Source organism: Poromitra crassiceps, assembly GCF_964638095.1.
Source record: "Poromitra crassiceps genome assembly, chromosome: 2".
Classification (NCBI taxonomy): Eukaryota; Metazoa; Chordata; class Actinopteri; order Beryciformes; family Melamphaidae; genus Poromitra; species Poromitra crassiceps.
Window position 1 is genome coordinate 2,890,249 of NC_139624.1, and position 26,511 is coordinate 2,916,759.

The 26,511-nt window shown below is 43.1% G+C and overlaps 1 protein-coding gene across 1 annotated transcript in view; it reads right to left on the bottom strand.

Moving 5' to 3' along the window:
- plxnc1 (plexin C1) overlaps positions 1 to 26,511 on the bottom strand; it is a gene marked incomplete at its 5' end in the record, with an annotated part of 113,647 nt that overhangs the window by 76,914 nt on the left and 10,222 nt on the right. Inside the window, 2 exons of the mRNA XM_083653339.1 lie at positions 3,268 to 3,402; positions 22,890 to 23,012. Coding sequence (XP_083509465.1) covers positions 3,268 to 3,402; positions 22,890 to 23,012 — 258 coding nt within the window. The remainder of the gene's footprint in view (positions 1 to 3,267; positions 3,403 to 22,889; positions 23,013 to 26,511) is intronic.

Consider the following 26,511-nt stretch of genomic DNA (forward strand, 5'->3'; position numbering starts at 1 on the left):
GTGCCATATCTAGACTTAAAACAAGTAAGGCACCAGGAGGAGACGGTTTTCCAGCAGAATGGTACAAGACATTCAGGGACTCACTGACGCCTATACTGCTAGAGTGTTTCAACTATATTCTTCAAGGGGGAGAGACCCCAGTGTCATGGAGTCAGGCCATCATATCTGTTATTCCAAAGGCGGGTAAAGACAAGACGGAGTGCAGCTCATACAGACCCATCTCTGTTCTAAACATAGACTACAGGCTATTTGCATCAATCCTGGTGAAGAGAATAGAAAACATGGTTCCTGACTTGGTCAATACAGACCAAACAGGATTTGTTAAGGACAGGCAAACGCAGGATAATGTTCGACGAGCGATGTATCTGATCGATAACATGAGCAAAAGCGAGACAAAGTCATTAGCTATTAGCCTGGACGCAGAAAAGGCCTTCGACTCGGTGCGGTGGGAGTTTTTGTACCTGGTACTACAGCGCTTTGGCTTTAATGATACATTTATAGGATGTCTTAAGTCTCTATACCATCTACCAACTGCTCGAATCAAAATAAATGGCAGCCTATCTGGAGTAGTTTCTCTAGAAAGGGCGTGTCGTCAAGGTTGCCCATTAAGCCCCGCCCTCTTTGCATTATTCATAGAGCCACTTGCTCAGGCAATAAGAGAGGACAACGAAATAAGAGGAATCTTAATTAAAGAAACTGAGCACAAGATATGCCTGTACGCTGATGACGTACTCGTGACTCTCACCGACCCCGACTCCAGCCTACCAAAACTCATGTCTCTCCTGGAACAGTTTGGTTTTTATTCAGGATATAAATTAAACGTACCCAAGACACAAATCCTTTCCTATAACTACTCTCCGCAGAATAATTTACGTAAAGAATATAACTTTAAATGGAATGCCAATGTTATTAAATATCTTGGTGTTACTATACCAAAAAGGTTGTCTGACATCTATGAAGAAAATTATGGCCCTGTTACCAAAGAAATAAAAACAGATTTAGAAAGATGGGCCCCCATAACACTCAATATGTATAACCGAATAGAGGCTATAAAGATGAACGTCCTACCACGATTACTGTTCTTCTTTCAGTCCCTCCCTGTAGACATACCACTGAAACAATTCAATGATTGGGACCGAATGATTTCCAGATTCATATGGGGAGGAAAGAAACCTAGGGTACGTTTTAAAACATTACAATTACCAAAAGGAAAAGGAGGTATGTCTCTTCCATGTCTGGAGGATTACTATAAAGCGGCACAGCTGCGATATCTGGTCTGCTGGTGTAACAACACATACGAAGCTAAATGGAAAGACATAGAAGTGGGCCAATTAGATATCCCCCTGCAATCCTTGTTAGGCGAGAAGTCTGCTCGATCCATGTATTCTGATAGATTGAGCAATTGGACTGTGGTACCTCTTAATATTTGGTTCAAAATGTGCAAAAACTTAAAATTGGAGAGACACGCACGTCTATTAAAATGGGTGGCATATGACAGGGATTTTTTGCCAGCACAGATGGATCAGAGGTTTCAACTATGGGTTCGGAAGGGCATCACATCATACTGTATGATTTCAGATAACATAAATTTGGAGAGCTTCCAATACTTTATTGACAACCACAACCTTGAAAAAGAAGACTTCTATAGATATTTACAGCTTAGATTTCATTTCAATAGAAATATAAAAATTAATGAGGAAGCTGAAGGGAATCTGGTTAGTATTTTTATAGATGCATATAAGGGTAATGCTCACAAGAAACTAGTATCAAGAATGTACTCATACATACAATTTTCCAGGAATCACTCTACTCTATATGTAAAGGCTAAATGGGAAAAGGAAGCAGGCATAACCATAACAGAGGACGAATGGTTAAACATATGCGATATACATTCTTCCACCTCCAGCTCGGGGCAATGGAGAGAATTTTCATGGAAGAACTTAATTAGATTTTTTATTACGCCGAGAAGAAAGTATCTACAGAACGATGGACCAGAATCCGGTAATTGCTGGAGAATATGTAATAATGCAATGGCTGACCATTATCATATATTTTGGAAATGCCCAGCAATCCAGGACTACTGGTTAAAAATAATTTCAGAAATCAAATTAATATTAGGCTTTGAAATAGATGACAGTTTTAGCACCATATACCTAGGAAATATACCAATTGAATTAAATCCCCAAGATAAATACCTCCTCAAAATACTTCTTGTTGCTAGCAAGAAAACAATAACAAGAAAATGGCTAAACCAGGACCCACCAACAAAAAAAGAATGGATAGCAATTGTACAGGAAATATATGAGATGGAAAAACTGACCTTCTATTTAAGACTGAAAAAGGATAAATTTGATGGGTTCTGGTCCAAATGGTTGGCGCATATGAAAGAAGGAGGAGCTTCCATTCCCATTTAGCCTTGCCTGTGCACGTTTGGTCCATGTATATTTTCACACCGAATGTAACATGTCTCATTCCATTTTATTTTATTTTTTTCTCTCCATCTTTTGCTGTATAATTCTCTCTCTCACTGAAACTGATTGGAACAAGTAACCGAATAACATAACAACACAAAGCTAACTAGTAAAAAACTAAGAATTGATTTGTAACACCCATCAAGATGACCTGAATGATTATTGTTTTTTGTTTTTTGTTTTGTTTTTGTTTTGTTTTTTATTTTTATTCAGGGTGTTTGCATATGTAAAACTGTCACTCATATGGAGAAATGTTGGAACATGATGTAAACAGTCTGTGCTACAACAAAAGCTTTAAAAATAAAGTTACAAAAAAAAAAAAAACTTTGTTCGGTTCCATCTTTTGTTTTGTTGTTTGCCGTTTTATTTTCTTATTCATTGTGTCTGATCCTCAAGTGAACAAGCTATTTCCACTGCTTGTTTCCTGTCTAGGGCGGGCTCTAGGCCGGAAACAGGCCGGGTGACAAAATCACTTGTAAACGGAGGCAGACATGGTGACGCGAGGTTAGGTCTGCCTACACTCCTGAAAATATATTTAATGAGAAGAAAAGCACTCCGGAACAAAGTAACATGCCGCGGAAACAACACGGACCATTTCTGCATGCATATGTGCAAATTAATAGCTATTAATTCAAATTGGATCACACAAATTCCGATGAGATTAGCGGTCCTTCAGGATTAGCGATTAGTAGATTTACAAAAAATCAGATAAATCATGTCATTATGAGTGTGATGCAGTGCGGTTTTCTAGCATTGTTCACATTACATAATATACTGTTACACATGTAGAGCCTACCTGGTTTCCTAAAGCCACGTAGACATGTTTACGATCCACTTGGTCCAGGTGCATTCTGGGAAACACTTGGCGGTCATTATCGGCCCTGTAGAGCACCAGGGGGCAGGTGGTCTGATATGTGTGGTCCACAGCAAGCTGACAAGACAATTACACTTTCAGTTATACAAACATTTACTGTCTGGAGCCAAAAGTTAGCTACTGGAAAACTTGCAAAGAAAGAACTTAAAAAATATATATAAATGCCAATGACTATTTTCCCCATTATTCATAACTATCACATTTGAAGCTCAGCATTTGAAGCTAGCTTACCTAGCTATAGGCTAGTATGGCTTGGGAGACTTGTGGGTCTCCATAGAACCCATTCTCGTTCAGATACCTCTCCTTCTCCGTTCTCTCCTCCCCCACATTTCCCATTCTCTCCCCACCTCCTCCCTCTCCCTGCTCTCTTCTCCTCCACATCCCCCTGCTCTGCCTCCCCCTCCCCCCTCCCCTCTCCTGCTCTCTCCTCTTTCCCCCCTCCCCTGCTCCTTCCCCACCTCCTATACTCCCCAACATTTCCCATTCCCTCCACCCTATCACTCTCTCACATTCCCCCTGCTCTCCCTCCCTTCTCCTGCTCTCTCCTCCGCTCTCTCCTATATTTCTATATTTTCTAAATTTCTCTATCAATTGTTCAATGTGCTATCTTTATTCTGTAATTTGCTACTGTTGTGTCAGCTAGAATTAGCTAGACATATTTTCTGTGAAGTCCTCTGGGACATGCTTGTGAATTAGGGCTAAACAAATAAACTTGACTTGACTTGTGGTGAGAGCAGGGCTGTGCAGAGACCTTGTTAAAAAGGGGAACATATGCAGACCTGCCAAACTTGCGAAAATACCACAATAGTGTAATGGTTAGTTCACATGCTTTCGCACCAATTCGCTTAGTTTGCACACGGTCATTATCCCAATCCTCGCCATATCATCAAGTTATTCAACATATAGGCTATGCAGAAAACAATAAGATCATAATATTCTTGAGAAGGATTCCTTTCCAGCTCAGTGGCCTTGTGGTTTGAGTGTCCGCCCTGAGATTTGGAGGTTGTGAGTTCGATCCCCGGCCGAGTCATACTAAAGACGATAAAAATGGGACCCATAGAGAGCCCCAGGGATTACGTATTTTTGTAGGCTGAATGCGGAAGTCCCGAACTTCCTGGTTCTTCACTGTTTCTGTCTATGGGATTTTTGAATAGGTTTTTGGCGCGATGCTTCAAATAATGTCTGTGGGCAACACAAGTTTAATCAAACGCGAACCAAGGTTCAGCGGGATAATCTTCACACATGAGGACCACTTTCATGAGTTTTGAAGCGTAACTGCGAGCCCTAGAGGTAAAAAGCTCGTGCTAAGCTAATCCAGAACTACACACTGTCGCATAGGCTTCCACGTCACGTCAGCACTCAACCTGGACTGTTGTTGATGTGTGCACTGATTACCCCGTGCTGAACGGGGCTGAACCAGGTGAGGGAAAGAGAATTTCCGTGTTCGCCCTTTGAAGTGGTGACGTTATTGACGTATATATCCCCATCGACTCAAAAGTGTAGTCTCATTTAGCCGTTTGTTAGCTAGCCGCCCTTTTAACGGCACGTAAAAGCTTCAAAACTCGTAAAAGTGGTCCTCGTGTGTGAAGATGATATTACTAAACACTGGTTCGCGTTTGATTAAGCCAGCGTTGCCCAGAGAGATTATTAGAAGCATCGCGCCAAAAACCCATTCAAAACTCCCATAGGCGAAAACTGTGAAGAACCAGGGCTGTTAGCATCGATGATTTCCGGACTCGTTACTGGGGCTCTCTATTTGCCTCCCTGCTTGGCACTCAGCATCAAAGGGTTCGAATTGGGGGGTCAGATCAGATGATTCCCGAGCGTGGCGCTGCTGCTGCTCACCGCTCCCCCAGGGGATGGGTCAAATGCGGAGAACAAATTTTGCACACAGGTGTGTGACAATCAAACAAACAAAACTTTACCTTTACCTTTACCTTTTAACCTCTTCTACTCCACCCCTCCTTACCAGACACACATTTTTGTCTTTTTTAGTGGGGGAATGGCAATTTTAGGATGAGATAGCAGGTCAACAGTAAAGGCCACATAGAGGTGGTACACATCATCTGAAAGCTGGGAACCTGAAGATTAATTTGAGGTGCTGCTTAGAACTGTGACATGGTTTTCTTTTCATAAATCTGCAATAAACCGTGTGTTTTGGTTAGGCAGCTATTCAAATGTTGAATGTTTATAGAGTTTGGGCTTAGGACATTATATTAGAAATATGGTGGTTATCCCCATGCCATACAGTAGATCCACTGAATGTCCTAGGTTAGTTTGTGGTTGTAACATTTCATGAGGCTGGGATTATCCTAGAAGTCACAATAGGTCATTTCATCGGTGCCAACCTGCCTTCCATCCAAGACTTGTACTCCTCCAGAGTCAAAAAAAGGTCAGGAAAGATCATCACGGACTCATCTCACCCTGGACACGACCTGTTTGAACTCCTCCCCTCGGGCAGACGCTTCAGAGCTCTGCACGCCAAAACCAATAGACGCAAAAACAGTTTCTACCCACAGGCCATTACTCTGTTGAACACCTTAAAACCACTTAAAACCACTTAAACCAGCCACCCACTTAATTTATGTTCATTGTTCACTGTGTTCGCTGTAAACTCAAGCCTCGTTCACATTGAACGGCAAACAACTGTACCGTGTATCGTGTAATATCTGTAATATCTGCATAATCCTTGTCTACGAAACTTGTTGTGTAGTGTTGCACATTTTACTGCACACATTTATTGTACATTCCCTTATATACTCATATTTAAAATGCAATCCCTGTATAAGCCTTGTTTCCAAACCTACGTAGCGTTGTTGCACTACTGTACATCACCTTATATATTCATATATAAAAATGCAATATCTGTATAAACCTTGTTCACAAACGTTGTTGCACACCTACCGTACACTTTGAGTGTACACTCCCTAATATATTCATATTTAACACGTTAACTGCCAGCGACGTATGCATACGTCAAAAAAAATCCAGCGCTTGACTGCCAGCGACGTATGGATACGTCAAAAAAAACGTTTTTTTTTTTTTGACGGTGGGGCGTTGATCAATCCCTTTTACGTCTCCTGTACAATTATTGGAGGTATTGAATGTGTATAATCTATTTTACCGACCCACTAAGTGTTGACAGTGCTCCCCCAGACGAGCGAAATCAAAGAAAAAGGGAGCAAAGCCATTCAAGGAAATGGCGAGGCGATTTTACAGTATTACATTCTCATGAAAATGGTTGGGGGAAAACGCTCTCGTTTTCGCACTGATTGCTGGCGATGCGGGATTGCAAATTTACATAATACATTACAGGTGGAACACACTTTGAAACACGCAGCATAAATATGACCAGAATCGCAAAAGCTTCTCTCAACCAAAACTCCCAAGAAGCGAGCGAGCATGCCGACTTCCTCAAACAGCAGCCTGCAGACAGGCACAGGAGAGCAGCAAAAGCACTGAGACTGTGACGGCCGCGGCAGCCAAGAAGAGGGAGGAGTTGAAGCAGCTCTGCCTCTCGCTCTCTCCCTCTCTCTCTCTCTCTCTCTCTCGCTCTCTCTCTCTCCCTCCCTCCCTCTCTCTCTCTCTCTCTCTCTCTCTCCCTCTCCCCCTCTCACTAGGATTAAACCTAGTGCGTCTCCCTCCCGAGAGGGAGGGAGAGAGAGAGAGAGGGAGGGAGAGCGAGAGGGAGGGAGAGAGAGAGAGAGAGAGGGAGGGAGAGCGAGGGGAAGGGAGAGAGAGAGAGAGAGAGAGAGAGCGAGAGGGGGAGGGAGAGAGAGAGAGAGAGAGAGCCAAAAATGAATGGTTAAAGTGACAGCTCTATCGAATTTCACAAAAAGCCGTTTATCTCTGAATATTTTTTCTAATGCTAAAACCATGCTGTATTCAACTGCTAATGCTTACATAACTACTAACTCTACAAACTAACTCTTTTAGACAGAGAAAGTACACATTCTATTAGTACTTTTGAGATATTGTATGTTCACAAACTCCAAGCAGAAAATAATCCTCGGCGCTTGTAAAATGAGCCACAATCCTCAAAAAACGGCTTGGCAGAAGCTACCTACAGCAAGAAAAAAAGGGCTGGCAGTCAATGTGTTAAAAATAGCCACTTTACTACATTGTATATAGCACAGTCACCACATTGTATATAGCAGTCACTGTAAAAAGAGTATTTTTTACAAAGTATTCTTGCCTTGACTATGTGTAACCTTCTTTCTCCTTTTTTATTTTTCTCTATATGTGTGTACTTGTGTACTCTGTACTTGAGAGCAAAGCTAACCGGAGCCCAATTCCTTGTATGTGTTTGCATACTTGGCCAATAAAGCTGATTCTGATTCTGATTCTGATTCATACAGTGAGGTCACATAATTTTTTTTTGTCTCACACAAGTGGCTACTATGGGGACTAACATCATCACACATGAATACAATTGGACTAATTGAATCAACAAGAGTCTCAGATTTCCTGTCTTACCCAATTTATGCAATTCCAAGATTGTTTAGGGTCCCCAGTATGTGGAAATATTCAAATAGAATAGGGGAAAATAACACATTTGTGACATGTCTGTAAAGGGGAGACTCGTGGGTACCCATAGAACTCATTATCATTCAGATATCTTAAGATGAGAGGTCAAGGGACCCTCTTGGAAAGGCCATGTCCATTTTTCCCTTATGCTTATTTAGTCGACTGGATAGTGGAGCGGCTCAGTGTGTAGAAGATTCCCAGTTCGGAACATGCTTGGACACTACCTTAACACATTGAGTGCCAATGACGACTTTAGTCGTCAATTGCTTTAGTAACGTTGAGTGCCAAAGACGACTAAAGTCGTCAATTGCGTTTTTTGACGGTGGGACGTGTATCAAAGCCAGATCCATCTCCTGTGAAAGTATGGTGGCTGTTGAATGTGTAAAAGCTATTTTAGGGACCCATTAGGTGGCGACAGTGCTCTCCAGATTAGAGAAAGGCCAGGAGAAAAGAGAGTCATGAGGAAACGGAAATCGCATCGATATGCACGAAGCATAACGTTAGCTGTGCCTGTGAACAGCAGTCAATCTGCTGACACCACAATTGAGCTCCTCCTTCTCCGCTGCAATAGCCCCTCCATATGATTTAGTTGCCGACACCAGCCTCTTTCTGAAAAGTTACATTATTCTCAGCTGGGAGCCGGGACAGGCTGTGAAAAAACGGGGGGATGCAGCGCACTTTTCAGTGCAGATGGAGCAAAAGCAGAGCGAGAGCAAATGCAGCGACACTCAGAGTCGCGCAGAGACACTCCCACGAAGGAGGAGGAGGAGGGGGGTGGGGCATGCAGGGCCGCGTACAACACACAACACCCACACAGCAGGCTCGATTGACAGAGACAGGCAAACAAGCTATCTGATGCCCACCAGCAGTAAATCAAGACCAGCAAGAAGGTGTAGGGTCTGCGCACGCAGGGGCCAGCGCTGCTGGTTGCAGCTAAAAAATATTATTTTGCCAAACAAAATTCCTTTGTTTTCACTGTTTTATTGAAGTAAATTATTTTTGAGGTGTCACATCAGAAAATATTACCTTCAGAGTCAGTCATGTGCTTGAAATGCTATATTTCACAAAAGGCTCAATATCTCAGCTTCTAGATGGAAACGCCAATTTTTTCTGTTTTTGACCTATCTTCTCCGGCTGATAACTAAAGAACGGAAAATGATATCAATAAACTTTTTTTTGCTGCTGATACAATAGAGTCTCATCGTTCTTTGTGCGTGTTCAGTGTTTACACAGTAATATCACACAATATTCTGTGGGCCTCGAGAAATCACTGAAAACGCTCTGAAACTCTGGCACTGGGAGCGTCCATTCTCCAAAAGTGGCTGGCACTCAATGAGTTAATGTAACCGGTTCTTTATATTTTGTATTTAGGAATGAAATAATGACACTGAGACCGCTCCATGTTGGGACATGCTGCCATGTGTTTCCTCAACAGGCGAGAGAGAAAAGAGAGAGGGAGAGAACGAGAGGGAAGAGAGATGGAGAGAAGAGAGAGAGAGAGAGAGAGAGAGAGAGAGAGAGAGAGAGAGAGAGAGAGAGAGAGACAGACAGACGGAGCGAACAACAGTCCACTTCCTTTTCCGGACTTTCAAAATAAAAGAGCTCCATCACAGATACAAGAACAGTCCGTTACAGTAATATGGGCCGTGGACAAAAAGGGCACATGGACATCAAGGTGCAAAGAGGCAGTGCTTGAGCACCCTCTGACGCCCCCCACCCCCACACATGCCTGGGTCAGAGCTCGGGACTCTTTTGAAAATGGCCAAGCCAGTTTTTCACTCGCCAAATTTTGGTGCGTTATTTAAGCTGCGTTCACACCGACCTATTGAAGTTTTTCGCTGGCATCGAGTTTACATACAAAGTCAATGCAAACGAGCGATTGAGCGTATATTCACCCGGGAGAAAAATCGCTGGGCGTCTGAGCGACAGAGACAGAGCGATAGGGAGAAAATACGCTCGTCGCCCGAGATGAAATATCCCAACTCGAGCGAAATTACGCTTGCATCAGTCGCTCGCTGTTCAATGCTGATTGGCTGCCGTGTGAGAGTGAGTCAAGGATCACACTGGCTTGGAACAAACCGCTGGTTTATTGTGTGGCAACAAACCGGGGTTCCTTTGCCTTTCCGACATGCTGACACTCCGAACGTTAACTTCCATTATTCGGACTGGCGGTCGTTCACCTTAGAAGCCGCAATGCCGACCTTAGGTTTAGGCGTGGGGGTGGGAGAGGTTAGGTTTTGGGTTAGGGTCTGGGGGAGGTTAGGTTTAGGCATGGGGGGAGGTTAGGTTTGGCGTGGGGGCTGGGAGAGGTTAGTGAAAAACGGGGAATATAGACCCCCTTTCTGAGTGCCGATATTTCGGAGTGGCAGAACGTCGGAGTGGCAGCACGTCGGAGTGGCAGCATGTAACCCAACAAACCACATTGACAGCTGATTGACAGGCTGACAGCTGACATGAAGTGAAGTCTGTACTACCGGTATAGAGCTCGCAAGGGGAGCACGCTGATAGGCTTAGCTTGTAAACAACGACGGGGGCTCGTAGTGGACAAACAGCATGACATTGCGTAACGTTATAGCCCCCACATGTCCGTCAATTCGTGTGCCTGTTGATGAGCGATTTAAACAGAGCGACAGAGCGATTCCAAAGGGTTGAATCAAGCGACAGAGCGAAAAATAAATATCTCGGTGTGAACATAGCTTTAGCCCCCTACCCAACAAAGAATGAAATGGTAGGCACCAATGCATGCTTTAGTCTTCTAGTTTCATATGATACCATGATCTTCACTCTCACTTTGAAAATGAGCTCGGTATCAAACAAGAAGTGTACGGCCATAACGTCCAAACACAATCAGTCAATCACCACGAGAATCTTCCAAACCACAGCAGGAAGTGCAGCTTGCAGCAGCAGCCTCTATACCTCGCATGATATGGCTCACTGTGTTGTCTCATTTTGTTGTTCACGCAGGATGTGATGCAACTTGTTGAAGCTTCGATGTTTGAGGAAGGGGGGGGGAGGGGGGGGGGGTGAAAGACGGGTTGTCACTGGGATTATGAATTGGGCTCCTTCCATCAGGTTTGGTTGAACTGGTTGAAACATGGTCTCATTGGTCAACCCTATACTTCCCTATACTTCCCTGGCACTGAACCTGCTGTGATGCCAGCTGCACACTGTGATGACGTTAGTCATTTGGTTGTGTGTTATTGGTTGTGTGTTAATCTTGTGTCACTCCTTCCCTGTGTGTATGTGGTAGAGTAGCCGTTTCTCAAAGAGGCCATTTACACCTGGCACTTACATGCATTTTCTGTGATCAGATTGCAATCGGATAGTGCTTGACCACATTAGCCTGATTTAATTTACACCTGGCATTAACATGTGTTTTGGGTGATTAGATTGCAATCTGATTGCAATCTGATCACCCAAAACAGGTGTCCTCTCAATCCGCAATGTGGTCACAATGCATCCCTGACCACCGCCGGAGGTGGTTTTGCCGATCAGATCGCAATCCGTCTTCAATGTGTCTTGGGGGTGTTTACACATGTACTTTCAAGTGGTCAAGCACTATCCAATTGCAATCTGATCACAGAAGACGCATGTTAGTTCCAGGTGTAAATGGCCTCAAAGTCAAGGAAAGGTCCTAATTTGGCTGAATTACAAGGATGCTACGTCATCGGAGGCCACCGAAGTACTGTTCCAATGTCTGAATCCTACAAAGGACTGCGTCCTCAGGAGAGAGACATTTTGAGGATGCCCATGGGTATCCTCACGTTAAGTGCCCACAATTCTATGTGCACGGATGAATGATTGCTGCCAGCTGGGTCTTTTAAAAATGGCAAGCAGCAAAACATCATCGGCTGCACAAATTTACACATTTAAATCTATCTTCTGTCATTCGTGAATATGTTATCACTTTAGTGTGCCTGCAAATGTTTTAATGCCCAATTGTTTACAGGCCTGGATTAACACAACACAGACTTGAAGTGCCCCCCTCCCCCCTACACGTAAAAAGTGAAACTTACTATGGCAATAAATACCACAAATTTACATGACTGTATTGCTAAAGTAGAGCCTCAACACACACATAACAGACACAAGACACAATGTAGATGATGGGGACTAACATCATCACAAATTAATACAATTGGGCTAATTGAATTTCCAAGAGTCTCAGCTTTAGGTATCACTCAATTTCTGTAATTCCAATATTGTTTAGGGGTCCTATATACAGAAATATTCAAATAGAAATAGACAACTAGAACGACCGCAACGCGGACTTATGCCTCCGCCATTAGTTCATTCTGGAGTCCAAATCGCCATTTGAGGCAAATTGGAAGAGATTCCTTCAAGGCGCTCCTGTGATGTTGCGTTACAGAGCTTGGAAATTGGGTGTGTGAGAGGTCACAGTGAACTTGAACTTTGACCACCAAAATGTAATCAGTTCATCCTTGAGTCCAAGTCGATGTTTGAGACAAGTTTGATTAAATTCCGTCAAGGCATTCCTGAGATATCGCGTTAACAAGCTTGAAAATGGCGTTCGAGAGCTCACCTTGACCTTTGACCTTTGACCACCAAAATCTAATCAGATCATCCTTGAGTCCAAGTCGATGTTTGAGACAAGTTTGATTAAATTCCGTCAAGGCATTCCTGAGATATCACGTTAACAAGCTTGAAAATGGCGTTTGAGAGGTCACAGTGACCTTGATCTTTGACTTTTGACCACCAAAATCGAATCAGTTCATCCTGAGTCTAAGTAGATGTTTGAGGCAAATTTGATGAAATTCCGTCAAGGTATTCATGAGATATCGCGTTAACAAGCTGGAAAATGGCGTTTGAGAGGTCACAGTGACCTTGACCTTTGACCTTTGACCACCAAAATCTAATCAGTTCATCCTTGAGTCCAAGTCGATGTTTGAGACAAGTTTGATTAAATTTCGTCAAGGCATTCCTGAGATATCGCGTTAACAAGCTTGAAAATGGCATTCGAGAGATCACAGTGACCTTGACCTTTGACCTTTGACCACCAAAATGTAATCAGTTCATCCTTGAGTCCAAGTCGATGTTTGAGACAAGTTTGATTAAATTCCGTCAAGGCATTCCTGAGATATCGCGTTAACAAGCTTGAAAATGGCGTTCGAGAGGTCACAGTGACCTTGACCTTTGACCTTTGACCACCAAAATCTAATCAGATCATCCTTGAGTCTAAGTCGATGTTTGAGGCAAATTTGATGAAATTCCGTCCAGGCGTTCCTCAGATATCGCGTTAACAAACATCGTACGGACGGACGTACGTACGGACGGACAACCCGGATCCATAATGCCTCCGGCCTGGCTATCGCCGGCGGAGGCATAAAAATAACACATTTATAATGCATGCGAAAAACTGCATGTTTTTTTAAAGATGAAAATGGATTAGCATAAATTATATAAAGGGAGACTTCTATGGTTACCCATAGAAGCCATTATTATTCAGATATCTTGAGGTAACAGGTCAAGGGACTCCTTTGAATATGGCCTTGCCCGTTTTTCCCTTGCCAAAATTTTGTCTAACTTTGGAGCGGTATTTGGCCCCCTTGGCGACAAGCTAGCATGTCATGCTTAGTATCAATGGATGCCTTAGATCTTCTAGTTTCATATGGTATCTTCGGTCTAGCTTTAAAAATGAGCCTGCTACAGCCTCTAAATGACAGTAAAATTAGCCGCGGAATAATTTTTGGCTGATGCCCCCTGATGCCCCAGGGTACTCACCCTGCCCATATAGTTGTTAATCCGGGCTTGATTGTTTATTAATAAACTGGAAACTTCTGTGGAATCTGACATCTGGGACCATGACGCAATCACGCACTTGGTAGCCTGTTTGCTCTTTCCAATGTGAGGAATGACTCTTTCCTACAGAGGTAGGCGGTGACTAGGAAGGACAAGTCCTCAAGTCAAGTCAAGTCAAGTCAAATTTTATTTATATAGCACCTTTCATACACAAAGGCAATTCAAGGTGCTTTACAAAAAAATAATCGAAAAAACAAGCAGCAAAGCAATGCACATATAAAAAAACACATAAAAAACACAGCCGACAGTTTTAGTTAAAATATATACTCAAATTAACAGACATGAAACATTATTTCTGTTTTAAATAAGTTACAAGGCACTCTTCAGTATTATTATTACATGTACAGTCCATTTGTTGGAAATGTACAGGAAAAATCTTTTTAAAATTACAAGCCGAGAGAGGCAGTAGTTTAGTAGCAGTTAAAAGCAAGAGTAAACATAAAGGTCTTTAGCTTGGATTTAAAAATAGGCAGAGTAGGGGCAGATCTAATGTGTTCAGGGAGTTTGTTCCAGTTATGAGAGGCATAGTGGGAGAACGCGGCTTCACCATGTTTAGATTTGGTCCTTGGGACAATTAGTAGACCAGTGCCTGAAGATCTCAGGGATCTGGATGGTTCATAGTGTAGAAGCATTTCAGAGATGTAGTGTGGGCCTGACCCGTTGAGAGATTTGTAAACTATTAGCAGAATTTTAAAGTCTATTCTAAGATTTACTGGCAGCCAATGCAGGGATTTGAGAACTGGTGTAATGTGTTCAGCTTTCTTGGTTCTTGTTAGAAGTCCTGCCGAGGAAGGATCCTTGACATTGAGAATGTCTAGTGAGTGTTGACTGGGTGATGATCATGAGCTGCAGGTGTGAGCTACCTGGGCTGTCGGGAGGGCTAGCTGCTGATTGGTTGCTGCAGCCAGCTTATATATACCTCAGCCCCTTTGCTCTCCTCATTTGTCAAGGATGATGGCTGCTCTGCTACATGTATACCTGCTGTGACTCTGTAACTGGTAGTTCTGTGTAGGCTCATTTAGTGATCCTTGTACTGTGCTACTGTCATGTTAAAGCTAAGCACCTGGGTGCCAGTGTTAACTTCTAGCTCTTGACCCTGTCATCTGTAGATCATGGTCATGTGGCCCGTAGGAGGGATAAACTCCTTTTCTTTAGTTACTTTATCCTCTGTTTTTGTTATAGGAGTTAGTAGTCCGGGAGCCATGGGGTTGAACCTCGCTTCGTCGGATAAAGTTTTTTTTTCTGCTGATTCTTGTAGTTTGGGGGTACCTATTCAAAATACAGGAGGGTGCCCGGTGAGTACCCTTGAGCATTTTCAGATATTAACCCCTTAACTGCCAAAATTCCAGAAAAATAGGGATTTATGGGATTTCATGCAAAATACTCAAATCAAATGCATCCAATTTGTGTTCTCCAATGTCTATTCATAAAGGAGGTCATGTACAATGTATTTCATTCCACACTACATAATATTAACCATTTTAGGCCGTGCCAGCAAAACAAATGTTTTATGACAATAGGGGTTGTGCTGGATGAGAACATCCATTGAGCCTTTGCTCATTGGCATGTAGAGATTCAGAGTAGATGATACACACTGGGAGGTGTGAAGGGCACATTTTGCTGCTGATGGTCTGATGGTAGTTAAGCCTATTTGGATCTTGAGCGTCCTACCCTGAAACATGCACAGAACATTGTGCATGGCAAACCAGGCACTTCACATTTGCACTTATTGGAGATAAAGGGTTTTGCAGGCACACCTGATCATCTCCAAAATGTAGTCTGGGACAAGTTTGCAATCTTCCGGTAGAGTGGTTGGGCTCAGTGACCTGTTGCATGTGTCTTTTTTTCCATCAAAATTCCTCAGTGTTCAATGCTAGTAGCAGATTTACATTGATATTTCAATATATTGCTTGAAAGTGGGCCCTCTTAACATTCTCAATGAATGCTTCATTCGCTGGCGGTAGAGCAGCTAAGTTTGGAGCAGACGTGTCCTTTAACATTATTTTCCCCCCAGAGAAGTAGCCTTGTGTGTGACATGTCTGGGCTCTCTATACCAGAACAGGCTGAGATGAAGGCAGTGGCTTGGGTGGGCGGGGACCTGCTGGAATGGTGCAACCACATTGCTAATGGCAGATAGTTTGTACAGTTTTGAGGACTTTTCCTAATGCATAGTAAGACGCTACAGTGTCACATCCCAATATAACATGGGCTGGTAAAAGGTTCTTCACAATTGTGAATGCTTGGCCAGTGTTGACTTGATGTCCACTATTGCCCTTGTGGGGCGATTCCATGATGTGTGATCTACATCCAGTCCTTCCTGATGGTAATGGTGAAGGAGTAGGATGAACACATCTGTGTCATCAGAAACCACTGAGATTTGATGGGCTTCTCCAGCACACCTCAGGACCTTTTGGACAATGATGGTGTCAGTTTCTTCCTTTTTTTTTTTATTAGAATATTTCCCCCCCGATTTTTGTATCCCATTTTTACCCCCCTTAGTGCTAATTTACTTTTATTTATCCTGGTTGCTACTCCACCCTCTGCCGATCTGGGGAGAGCCGAAACTGGCTCCATGCTTCCTCCGAGACATGGGCAGTTAGCCAGCCGCTTATTTTCACCTGACAGGGGATGCTTCACTGGTAGGACATAGCACGTGGGAGGTTCACGCTATTCCAACCGGTTCCCCTCCCTCCGAACAGGCGCCCTTAACGACCAGAGGAGGAACCACATTAGCAACCAGGATATTGCATGTTTTGGTGAAGGGGGTTCCTATACGAAGGAAACCCCCGGGAGGCATGGGGAGAACATGCAAACTCCACACAGAAAGGCCCTTTTGATGACCACACCCAGGCGGTGGGCACTCGAGGACATGTGGATGGGCACGCATTCCTTCAGCGCTCACAGCATCCCAGGTGAGAATTGAACCCAGGACCTTCGAGCTGTGAGGCGACAGCGCTTACCACTGCACCACCGTACCTTCCTAGTAAGGAGTAGGATGAACACATCTGTGTCATCAGAAACCACTGAGAGAGAGACTGGCTTCTCCAGCACACATCAGGACCTTTTGGACAATGATGGTGTCAGTTTTTTCCTCTTGATTAGATCATATTGGCTCCTTCTTCCAACCTGATCTCAATGTGGCATGGCTCCTCCCCTGTCACCTCACCTGTCACATGGCTCCTCCCCTGTCACCACCAACTTGTGTTTGCTTGTCATCTGTAGAAGGAAAAGCTGATCCTTCCTGGGTTGGTTCCTCACATAAGAGCTAAGAGATGGTGCTTCTAGCTGACCCGTGTCTCTGTGACATCTCAGGTGATGGACTTGATACAGTACTGTAATCAGAGTAGCTGCTGAAGATGAGGTAGTCTGATAGTTATGAATTCAGCCGTGTCTTAACATTTTTGATGAAATCAGCTATGGTGCCATCAGCTGGCCAGTCCTGCCATCAGCTGGCCAGTCCATTACCCTTGAATCGATGGCATTTAGGTCATAAATTGTGGAGTTGTCAACTTGGATTGATTTGGTCATTTTCATTGTCTTTACTTTGTTTGAGATGGTGTTGTAAAATCCCTCTGGCCAGGTCTTCTCAAAAACTTCTAACATTGACCCCACCCCCCCAATCTTTATGGCACTGTCACTGGTGTTGGTGATCTTGATGTTCACGATGCTTTCCCCTGGATGTTCGTTGGGATCCAATGGATGGAGGCAGGTTTCCAGTTTCTGACAAAGTCCAGCCCTGTCCTTGACTTTGGCATCTGCTTAACTCATGGCTTTAGCCTCCTCCTTGTGATAGAGATGAACCTTTGTGGTATCTGTCTCATCCTCTTCCATCTCCTTCATGTCTGACTCAGTCTTGCAGCATATGTGGTGGCTCAGGGCCCAGATCTTCAGTGCCTCTGGCTTCATGGTTATTCCAATGATCCCTCCATCACTGTGGCTGTACCTCATGAAAGTGGTTATGAACTGGTTGATCCACAGGCCATTCCATATTCCACTAATGTGTCACATCACAGGCTGCCCCTGGAGAAAATTCCTTTGTGAATGAAGCTTCTCCATGGAACGAAGATAGTAGAGGCCATACCAGACATGGTTGACATGGCCAGCTGCAAAGTAGTAGGTAAGCATCTTCTGGAATGTGGTCAGATGAAGAAGCAAGTCACCCTCATGTTCAGCCCAGATGTATGACATCAGCATCAGCATAATTGGTTTCACCAAGACCTAAACCCAAAGTCTGGCTGTTCTGGTCTGACTAGCAATTTTTATCCTCTGAAGGCTCTCATCAGGTCATCTGCTTTCTGGAAATTTCTTACCGGAACTCCAGAGAGCCCACTATCAGCCATCAGTGAACATAAAGCCCCAACAAAACTCATCAATGCGTGCATACCCCCAAGACGCTTTAAGCAGCACAGCCACATCTAGTGACATGTGTGTCTGTTTGAGGCGAGATGTGTGAGCCGAGATGCAGTGTCCCAGCCATTTTGAGTGGGGTGGCCCAGGTGGGGCACAGACTCAAGCAAGGGTGGCACTGATTGCGGCATTTAGGAAGGATGTAGAAACCAAAATTTAGCCTAACATCACTCTAGCTTAGCTTAAAGGAGGACTTACTCCCTAGATATGTATTAGAACAGTGATTTGAAAATACCTATGGAAAAAACCAAGAAATGACAAATACTCTTGTCTATACTAGACTCTTTGGCTGTGTTCAAGTCAAGATTTTTTTTCGAAAAACGACGCCATTACAGTTTGCCTACTGCCTCAAAACTAATTTATTTGAGAGGGGCAATATCTTTATAAATATCAACAACAACGCTGGTGGCCTGTATGGAAACAGAAAATCTGAAAATGGTTGAAAGTTATATCAATTTGGTAATTCAGTGGCGAACTAGAAATATAATTATTTTTCTGCATGTATCTCTATGGCAGCGTGTCAAATTACGTTACGAGAGCAAAGTGACATGGGCTCGTTACAGCAGCACACTGCACAATAGGAGAAACCCCCCGCTCTGGGGTAACACAATGCGAGATTTCTCCACGTCATTCCCTCGTACAACTAGCGATAAACCGCGCAATGAAATCCGTTTTTAATTTGCGTTTTGGGGCTTTTCGTGATTCTTGTTGAAAGTTACAGCACCTATGATTTTTCCTCTCAGGGCGCAGGCAGAGCAGGGCAGAGCTCTTCTCCTCCTCGGAGCACACACACACAGACAGAGCCAGTCGCTCTGCTCTGCTGACTTGATTTCCTGAGAAGTTGGCGTTGCTTGTACACAGTGATGATATTATATTAGCCGATATGTTTAGAGAAGCTTTGTCACGTTGTCAAGTCGTAGCGTTATATTTTACATGTCCGCTAAACTGCGACGAGATTTGTTTGCTGAAATGTCAGACTGTTGAAAGCCCCCGCCTCTCACTGCTGCTGTGTGCTGCTGCTGCTGCGGGTGCATGAGAGAGCAGACTCTCCCGTTTGACTGGCCGAGAGAAAGTGCTTCCAAGTCGGACTGATAGCCGCGGAAATGTCAGACTGTGCTCTCTCTGCTCTCAGAGCACAGAAAGCCCAGCTGCTGCTGCGCGCGCGCCCGGAGCTTGGGGCTCGTCCATGAGGTTTTACAGTACGACTCTCTCCCGCCTGCCTGGGCTGGAGACAGTGCTTACAACTCGGACTGATAATATAAACATCATCATTCGAGCTTATCCAGGTAAGATATTAATAAAGTAGTGACACATTCAGTGGGAAACTAACTATAATTAAGACATGTGCAAACTTTGACGACGTTTGGTTCAGTATTTTAAGAGCAAACTTCAATAGGAATAGGCTTGGAGTTCTGAGGAGCCGAAAGGGTACGGGGGGGTAGGGGAGTAATTATCTTGAAATCCCATAGTCTTTGGGGACAACCTGACGTCAGGTTCTACCAAATATCCCATTCATTTGAGAAAAGAAAAAAAAAGCAGTGTTCGACCTTTAGAGGGCGCTTATGCCAGATATGCTGCTGAAAAATGATACAAATGGTCAAATGGCAACAGTTTGGTGTCAAATGTGGAAATTTTGACCAGAATTCTTCACATATCACCCCCAAAGTCATATATATTGGTTAAAAGCTGAAAAAAAGTGTTTTGGAGGTAAGTCCTCCTTTAACAATTAGCCCGCTACAGCCTCTGAAAGACAGTATTGTTGGCCACAGATGCCAGCACCCTCAGGATTTTAGGGTGGCCAATTAGATTTAAGGGGTGACCAGTGCCATCCCTGGCCACTCCCTAGAAACTCCCCTGCCGAGATGTGTGCACAGGATTTAAACAGTGCACGTAGACCCCTGTCCCCCGGCTGTACAAGGAATTGAGAGTGGAGACAGAAAGTGCCGCACATGGCGTGGGAATCAAATAGGCTACATTATACATGACCTCGTTGCTCCTTTATGAATAAACATTGGAGAAAGCAAATTTGATGCATTTGATTTGAGTATTTTGCATGAAATCTCATAAATCCCTATTTTTATGGGATTTTGGCACTTAAGGGGTTAATATCTAAAAATGCTCAAGGGTGCTCACCGGGCACCCTCCTGTATTTTGAATAGGTACCCCCAAACTACAAGAATCAGCAGAGAAAAAAACTTTATCCGACGAAACAAGGTTCATCAAAAAAACAGCCTTTAGCTCCCGGACTATAGGTAAGGTTAATGTATTTTGTTTTTCCAACTTCTTTGTTTAGGGAAGTGAGGATTTACTAGCATTGTCTTGTTTATTGTTTTGGGTAATTCTTTGCTCTGAAGCCTTACAAAAAAAATAAAAAAAATAAACTGCTACGTTGAGAACTTTGATCATGGTCCAGGTGTTAATCCTTGGGAGTGGGAAGAGTGGGGGCACCTATAACATGTCATGTCCTGGTATGATTTGTGACAAGCAATGGTTTAAAATCAATAGGCCTATTATACAATGAATATGCAAATAACATGATAGCCACAGCAAAATTCTGGCTCTCACAATCTCCCAGTCATTAAAGTTTTCTTCCTAGTGATACACGATATATCAGTAATCATAACGTATCGGCTGAGGTTAGTCATTTTTTTCATATACCTGTATGGGTATCGGTCCGATGAGCAAAGTGATCGTCCAAAATTTTCATAATGAGTGTGTTTAAATGCACAAAATAAACGACGTCGGCCAATAATCAGGTTACTGGCAATAATCTGATTTCCGCATTTAGATGGACTTAGTAAATAGCAGGCACTCACCTCAAAGTCTGTGAGTATACAGTTGACTGCAATGAATAAACCTGATGATTCAGCAGAAACCTAGGTGTGTTTATCGGTATTGATAACAGCCTTTATCTGGTAAAGGATGCCGTTTACATCCGATAAACAGTTTATTAGTGTGCATGTAAACACACTCATTGAGAGGAAACAATGCAGTAAATCTATGATTTCTGGGGGTTTTCAGATGTTTTGGAAATTGAGAAAGACATTACTTTTTCAAATTCAGTGTTTTCAGTATGTACAAAATTCTATTATCATAGAACCTTGTTTTCATACAGATCATATCGACATCGGTAAATATCGGTTATCGGCCAACATTTTCATATCAGTGCATCCACACTTCCTAGTTTCTCTTTGTCTTTGAATGCAAGATGGAAGAGAAAATTGCTGGTATTCCTTGTATTGTCCTTCCAGAAATAATTTTGTACGATACAATACCCCAATCAATGTTTTTTTCTGTTTACAACATGTAGTCTACCTAGCTAGTCTACCCATCATAACAAGGTCTTTGCACATAGAGTCCGTTTTGTTCGTATGCTTTTTTTTAAATCCATCATCTGAAAAAAATTGTCACTCACAGACACCTCGCAAACTGAGTCCGATGCGTTTTATCAATAAGTTTGTCGTTCTATTCGCAATGCGAGACAAATATTTGTCCTCTACTGTATCCACATTACAATATGACAGGAGACAGGCAGCAGTGGCTGATCTGCAGCAGCGGTGCAGACTGGAGAAGGCAGCAGGTCAGGGAATGCCTGCTGTGGTGCGCCGTGGAACAGAGAGGGGCCAGTGAGTGGAGTCTCTCCAGCTGAATCTCCACTGAGGCGCTCCTCTGTCTCTCTCGTCCAAACACAGACACACACGAGGCAAACGGCTCGCAAAAGCCTTTTGACTGATGCAAAAAATGCAGAAAATCGAACCTGTTCCGAAAACTTTAATGACGGATGAACGCAAAGTGAAGATTTCCTGCTTAATCTGCATACAGTTTTACCCCTCAACCACAATATCTGATTCAATAATTCCTCATCTCACCAGAGTAAAGGGACGACCGACCCTGCTAGCAGCGATAAGATTTAGCTTAATTGTCCCTTTATGGATCGGTCCCCATCCGTCTGTCTGTCTGTCCATTAGACACACTGTAACGTTGACTTTGTGCCACTAGGCATCAGCATTGACTGACCCAAGGGTGGATCTACTGTACTGTACATCACTGGTGGGAGACAACATGTTTATTATTGGCCTGGTAAATATAAGTTTTAGCCAGTGAATCAATATAATACTTTTTCTTTCTGTTTGGCTTTTGCTGCATGGCTGGAAGAAATTTGGGGATTTTCAGGGATTATTAGCGGTTGTGGTGAAAGCAAACTTATAAAGGGCCCTATTGTGTCTCGTGTGTTACTGTACAGTGTTACTGTGGGGGTTCTCCAGACTTCTGTGTGCTTCCTTATCATGTGAGTTATATCAGAGGAAACAGTGTTAAAGAGTACATAAACAGAGAGCATAAAGACTTTCTGTTTAATATTAATCATGTTAGAGATGGAAGGAAGATGTGGACGGGTGCAGAGTGAAATTGGACATTAGTTTCTAGGCTCTTATGGAGCAATCAACCATCTCTTGAACTCAAGCTGTATTTATTTTTTATCCTGTGGCCCAACAGGTAAATTAGGGCTCCAAACTAACGTTAGTGAAAATGTTATTTAATGAGATATGAAAGCATCATACATGCCTTTTAGACTTAACCATTTGATCTATATCTCAGTTGTTCCCCGCCCGTTTGCTCCTCTCCACTGAAATGTATGTAGGCTACGTTGTCTACCCAGACGTTATTATAAAGAACATTGGGATTCAGTCTAAAATCAGCTGTTTTTAATGATGACTCATGTCATGTCATGATGTCATGTTGAGCCAGGTAAAGTGGATGATGTCATGTGATGATGTCATGTTGAGATGCACCTTGATGAGCTGTCCGTCTCCCGTTCCGATGAAGAAAACCATCCAGGTGTTCTGGCTCACTGCCAGCAGCGAGGTCATCGAGCTCTGCCTGGACAGCACCCTCACTGGGCTCAAGGCCTGGGGCTGACAGACACACACACACACACACACACACACACAGGCATATACACACACACACACACACACGCGCACATAAACACACATGTTAGATTCTGTATGGATTCCTGTGTGGTCTGTCATAGGCTACTTTCAGGGACAAATTTCAGACGTAAGACAAGTTAATTGTGGACCGCTTTTCCGATTGGGGACAAGAGCAGTGTCCCCAATTTAGAAAAAAGCAGATTTTGGGGTCAGTGGTTATGGTTAGGGTAAAGGTCCTTACACATCGGGAGCGTTTTTTTTGTGCGATTAATTCGCACGTCAATAATATTTTCCGAACCTATATCAGTTAATGCAACCGTGCATACCAACGGCGAAGTTTCGCCGAGCGTTATTGCGGTGTTTATTTTTTCGAACCATGGTCGATTTTTCAGAAATTCGCTTCCGACGTGTACACATCTGTGGCTGTGATTGACAGGTGGGTCGAAACTCGCATCGCAATTTCGTGCCGTATATTCACATCGCTCTTGATGTGTAAGGACCTTAAGTCTCCAGGAAATGAATATCAGTCTATGTACTGTAATGTCCCGAAATGTGACCATGGTCTGATGTGTGTGTGTGTGTGTGTGCCTGTGTGTGCGTGCACTTATGTGTGTGTGTGTGTGTGTGTGTGTGTGTGTGTGTGCGTGCGTGCGTGCACGCACTTATGTGTGTGTGTGTGTGGGGGGGGTATTGTGTAATAACATCAAGCCTCATGGTCACCCGCCCTTATAGTCCTTCCTCAAATGAGTTGCACCAGCAGAGATGTGGTCATAGCTCATCTCCATGTTCTGCCCTTTCAGAGTGAAAGGTGAACCCTCTTGTTCAGGTTTGGATAAAGGAATAAAGAATGAGCATGTTGATGCTCTTCATGTTATGCTGCAGAAAATCTTTTCCAACATGTCATTTAGGCCCAATCCCAATTCCTATCTTAACCCTCAATCTTAACCCTCAGTCTCAAAAATGTGCACTCCCGCGAAGTGCTAGTGCTGTCCCGATTCTCAGTGTGTTAAGTTAAGGGTCGAGTTTGAGGGCTGTACGGCCCTCAGTTTTAAGATTTTCCAGGACCACCCTTGGCGGTGAGTGCGATCCCAGAATCCCTTGCGTGTCATCAGCTAGATCCATTCAGATGGAAGATGGCGGCGAAAGGAGGAAAAAAGCAGCCCTACAAATGTAAGTATTTCCTTGTTAATAGAGATGTAAAAATTACGATAACCATTGTATTAGCTTAGTTTAATGTCATTTTATGGATTTCCGTTTTGGAATCCTAACAACAATTGTTGTTGCTAACTATCGATAGTCAGTAGCCGTGCTGGTCAAGCCATATTATTATTATTATATTATAACATTGTTAACGTTGTTACGAAATGCCATAATTCTCGGTGGTAATGTCGTTGTTGAGTTGTTTTTATCAGCCTACGTGTAACGCACCACAAAACAAGTGGGGGCTAGAATGACCGTGCTTTCCGACGTGAGGGCTGGCTTGACTGCAGTGTTTAACTGCAGTCAAGCCAGCCCTCACGTCGGAAAGCACGGTCATTCTAGCCCCCACTTGTTTTGTGGTGCGTAGCATTACACGTAGGCTGTATCTTGATAAAAAACAACTCAACAACGACATTACCACCGAGAATTATGGCATTTCGTAACAACGTTAACAATGTTATAATATAATAATAATAATATGGCTTGACCAGCACGGCTACTGACTATCGATACAACAACAACAAATGTGTTAGGCTCCAAAACGGAAATCCATAAAATGACATTTAAACTAAGATAATACAATGGTTATCGTAATTTCTACATCTATATTATCAAGGAAATATTTGTAAGGATGCTTTTTTCGTCTCCTTTTGAATTGACAGACTGGACGGAGCTTTGGCATACTGCTGCCCCCCACAGTCTGAAGACGTATCTGCCTTTAAGGGCTGTCCCATTTTAAAGTCGCAAGATAGCCCTTAACACTTAGTTTTGAGGGCTACTAAGATTGAGGGTTGAGCTTGAGGGTTAAGATTGAGGGTTAAGAAAAGAATTGGGATTGGGCCTTAGACTCCTATACAGTCTTGAAGCCTTAAGCCTTAATTTGTCTTAAAACATGAAAGAATCTGACAGTGGGGTGAGATAATTCCACTTCTTTCCAGTGTAAGTCAGATTATGTTGATATTTCTGAAATGTGGTCATTTTCTTGAGTAATTTGCTTTCTTCTGACTTGCTTCAAGATACAGAACCTTGTTGAAACAGGTGAAACTGCCCTGGAAAGCGGGGGATAATTTCAACTCACTGTCAGATTTCTTTATTATTTTGATTAAATCAGGACTTGAAGGCTCAACATGCTTGTTAAAGGGACAGGTCACTCCAAAATAAAAAAATACGTATTTTTCCTCTCACCTGTATAGTGCTATTTATCCACCTCGTTTTGGTGTGAGTTGCCTAGTTTTGGAGATATTGGCCGTAGATATGTCTGGCTTTTCTACAATGAAAGAAGGTAGAGCCTGCACACTTACTCACAAGGCCAAAAAGTTTAATTCTTCAATATTCTTGATTAATTCTTCTTTTCTTCAATACAATGGAACGGGATTGTGGTCCTCAAACAGCCAAAAGAAAATACATTTGAAAAACTCAACAGCAATGTCTCTTTCCAGAAACAGACAAGGTTGTGAGCAGTTTCGTGTAGGAACTATGACTGAACGACACCCACCAACCGTGCAGAAGTCAGCATGCTAACGTTACAGCTAAGCTAACTTTACACAGCTAAGCTAACAGATGCACACTTCCTTCTGCACGGTGAGACATTGTAGTTTGGTCGAAAAAGAAAATAGTTCCGACATGAAACTGCTCAAAACAAAGTCTTTGGATTATCTTGAGTAACTAACTTGGTCAGGATTTCTGGAAAGATAAATTGCTGTTGAGCTTTTAATAAAACAAAACGGGGCAGTGGTGGATTAAGGTTAGAGAAGTGAGCTTATAACTGGAAGGTCATCAGTTCAATCCCCGGGACAGGCAGGATCAATCTGGGTGGGTAAAGTGAAAAGGCAGCACTTGCCCCTCCCTCATTACCACCACTGAGGTGCCCTTGAGCAAGGCCCTTAACCCCAACCGCTCCAGTGGAGCTGCTCAGTGGCAGATTCGACTGTGGTTGCACCGGTCAGCTTCCAAGCGTGAATGTATTTGTGTGAATGTGAACAGGGCACTCCTGAAAATGAGAGAGCTTTCAGTTAGACTGATGGAGGGATGCTTTCAGTGAGACTCCCCCTGTATAAATAAAGGTAAAAAAAAACAAGCAGAGTGCCATCCAGTTCAATTGAGAAGGCAGAGATCTCTATGACCGATATCTCCAAAACAATCTAGATGGATAAAAATAATAGGGATGGGCATCGAATTTCGAATTTTCGAATAATCGTTGTTATTATCAAGGTCGACTTTTATTATTGAAATTCGAAATTCGATTTTTTTTTTTTTTTTTTTTTTTTTTTTTTTTGAGTGA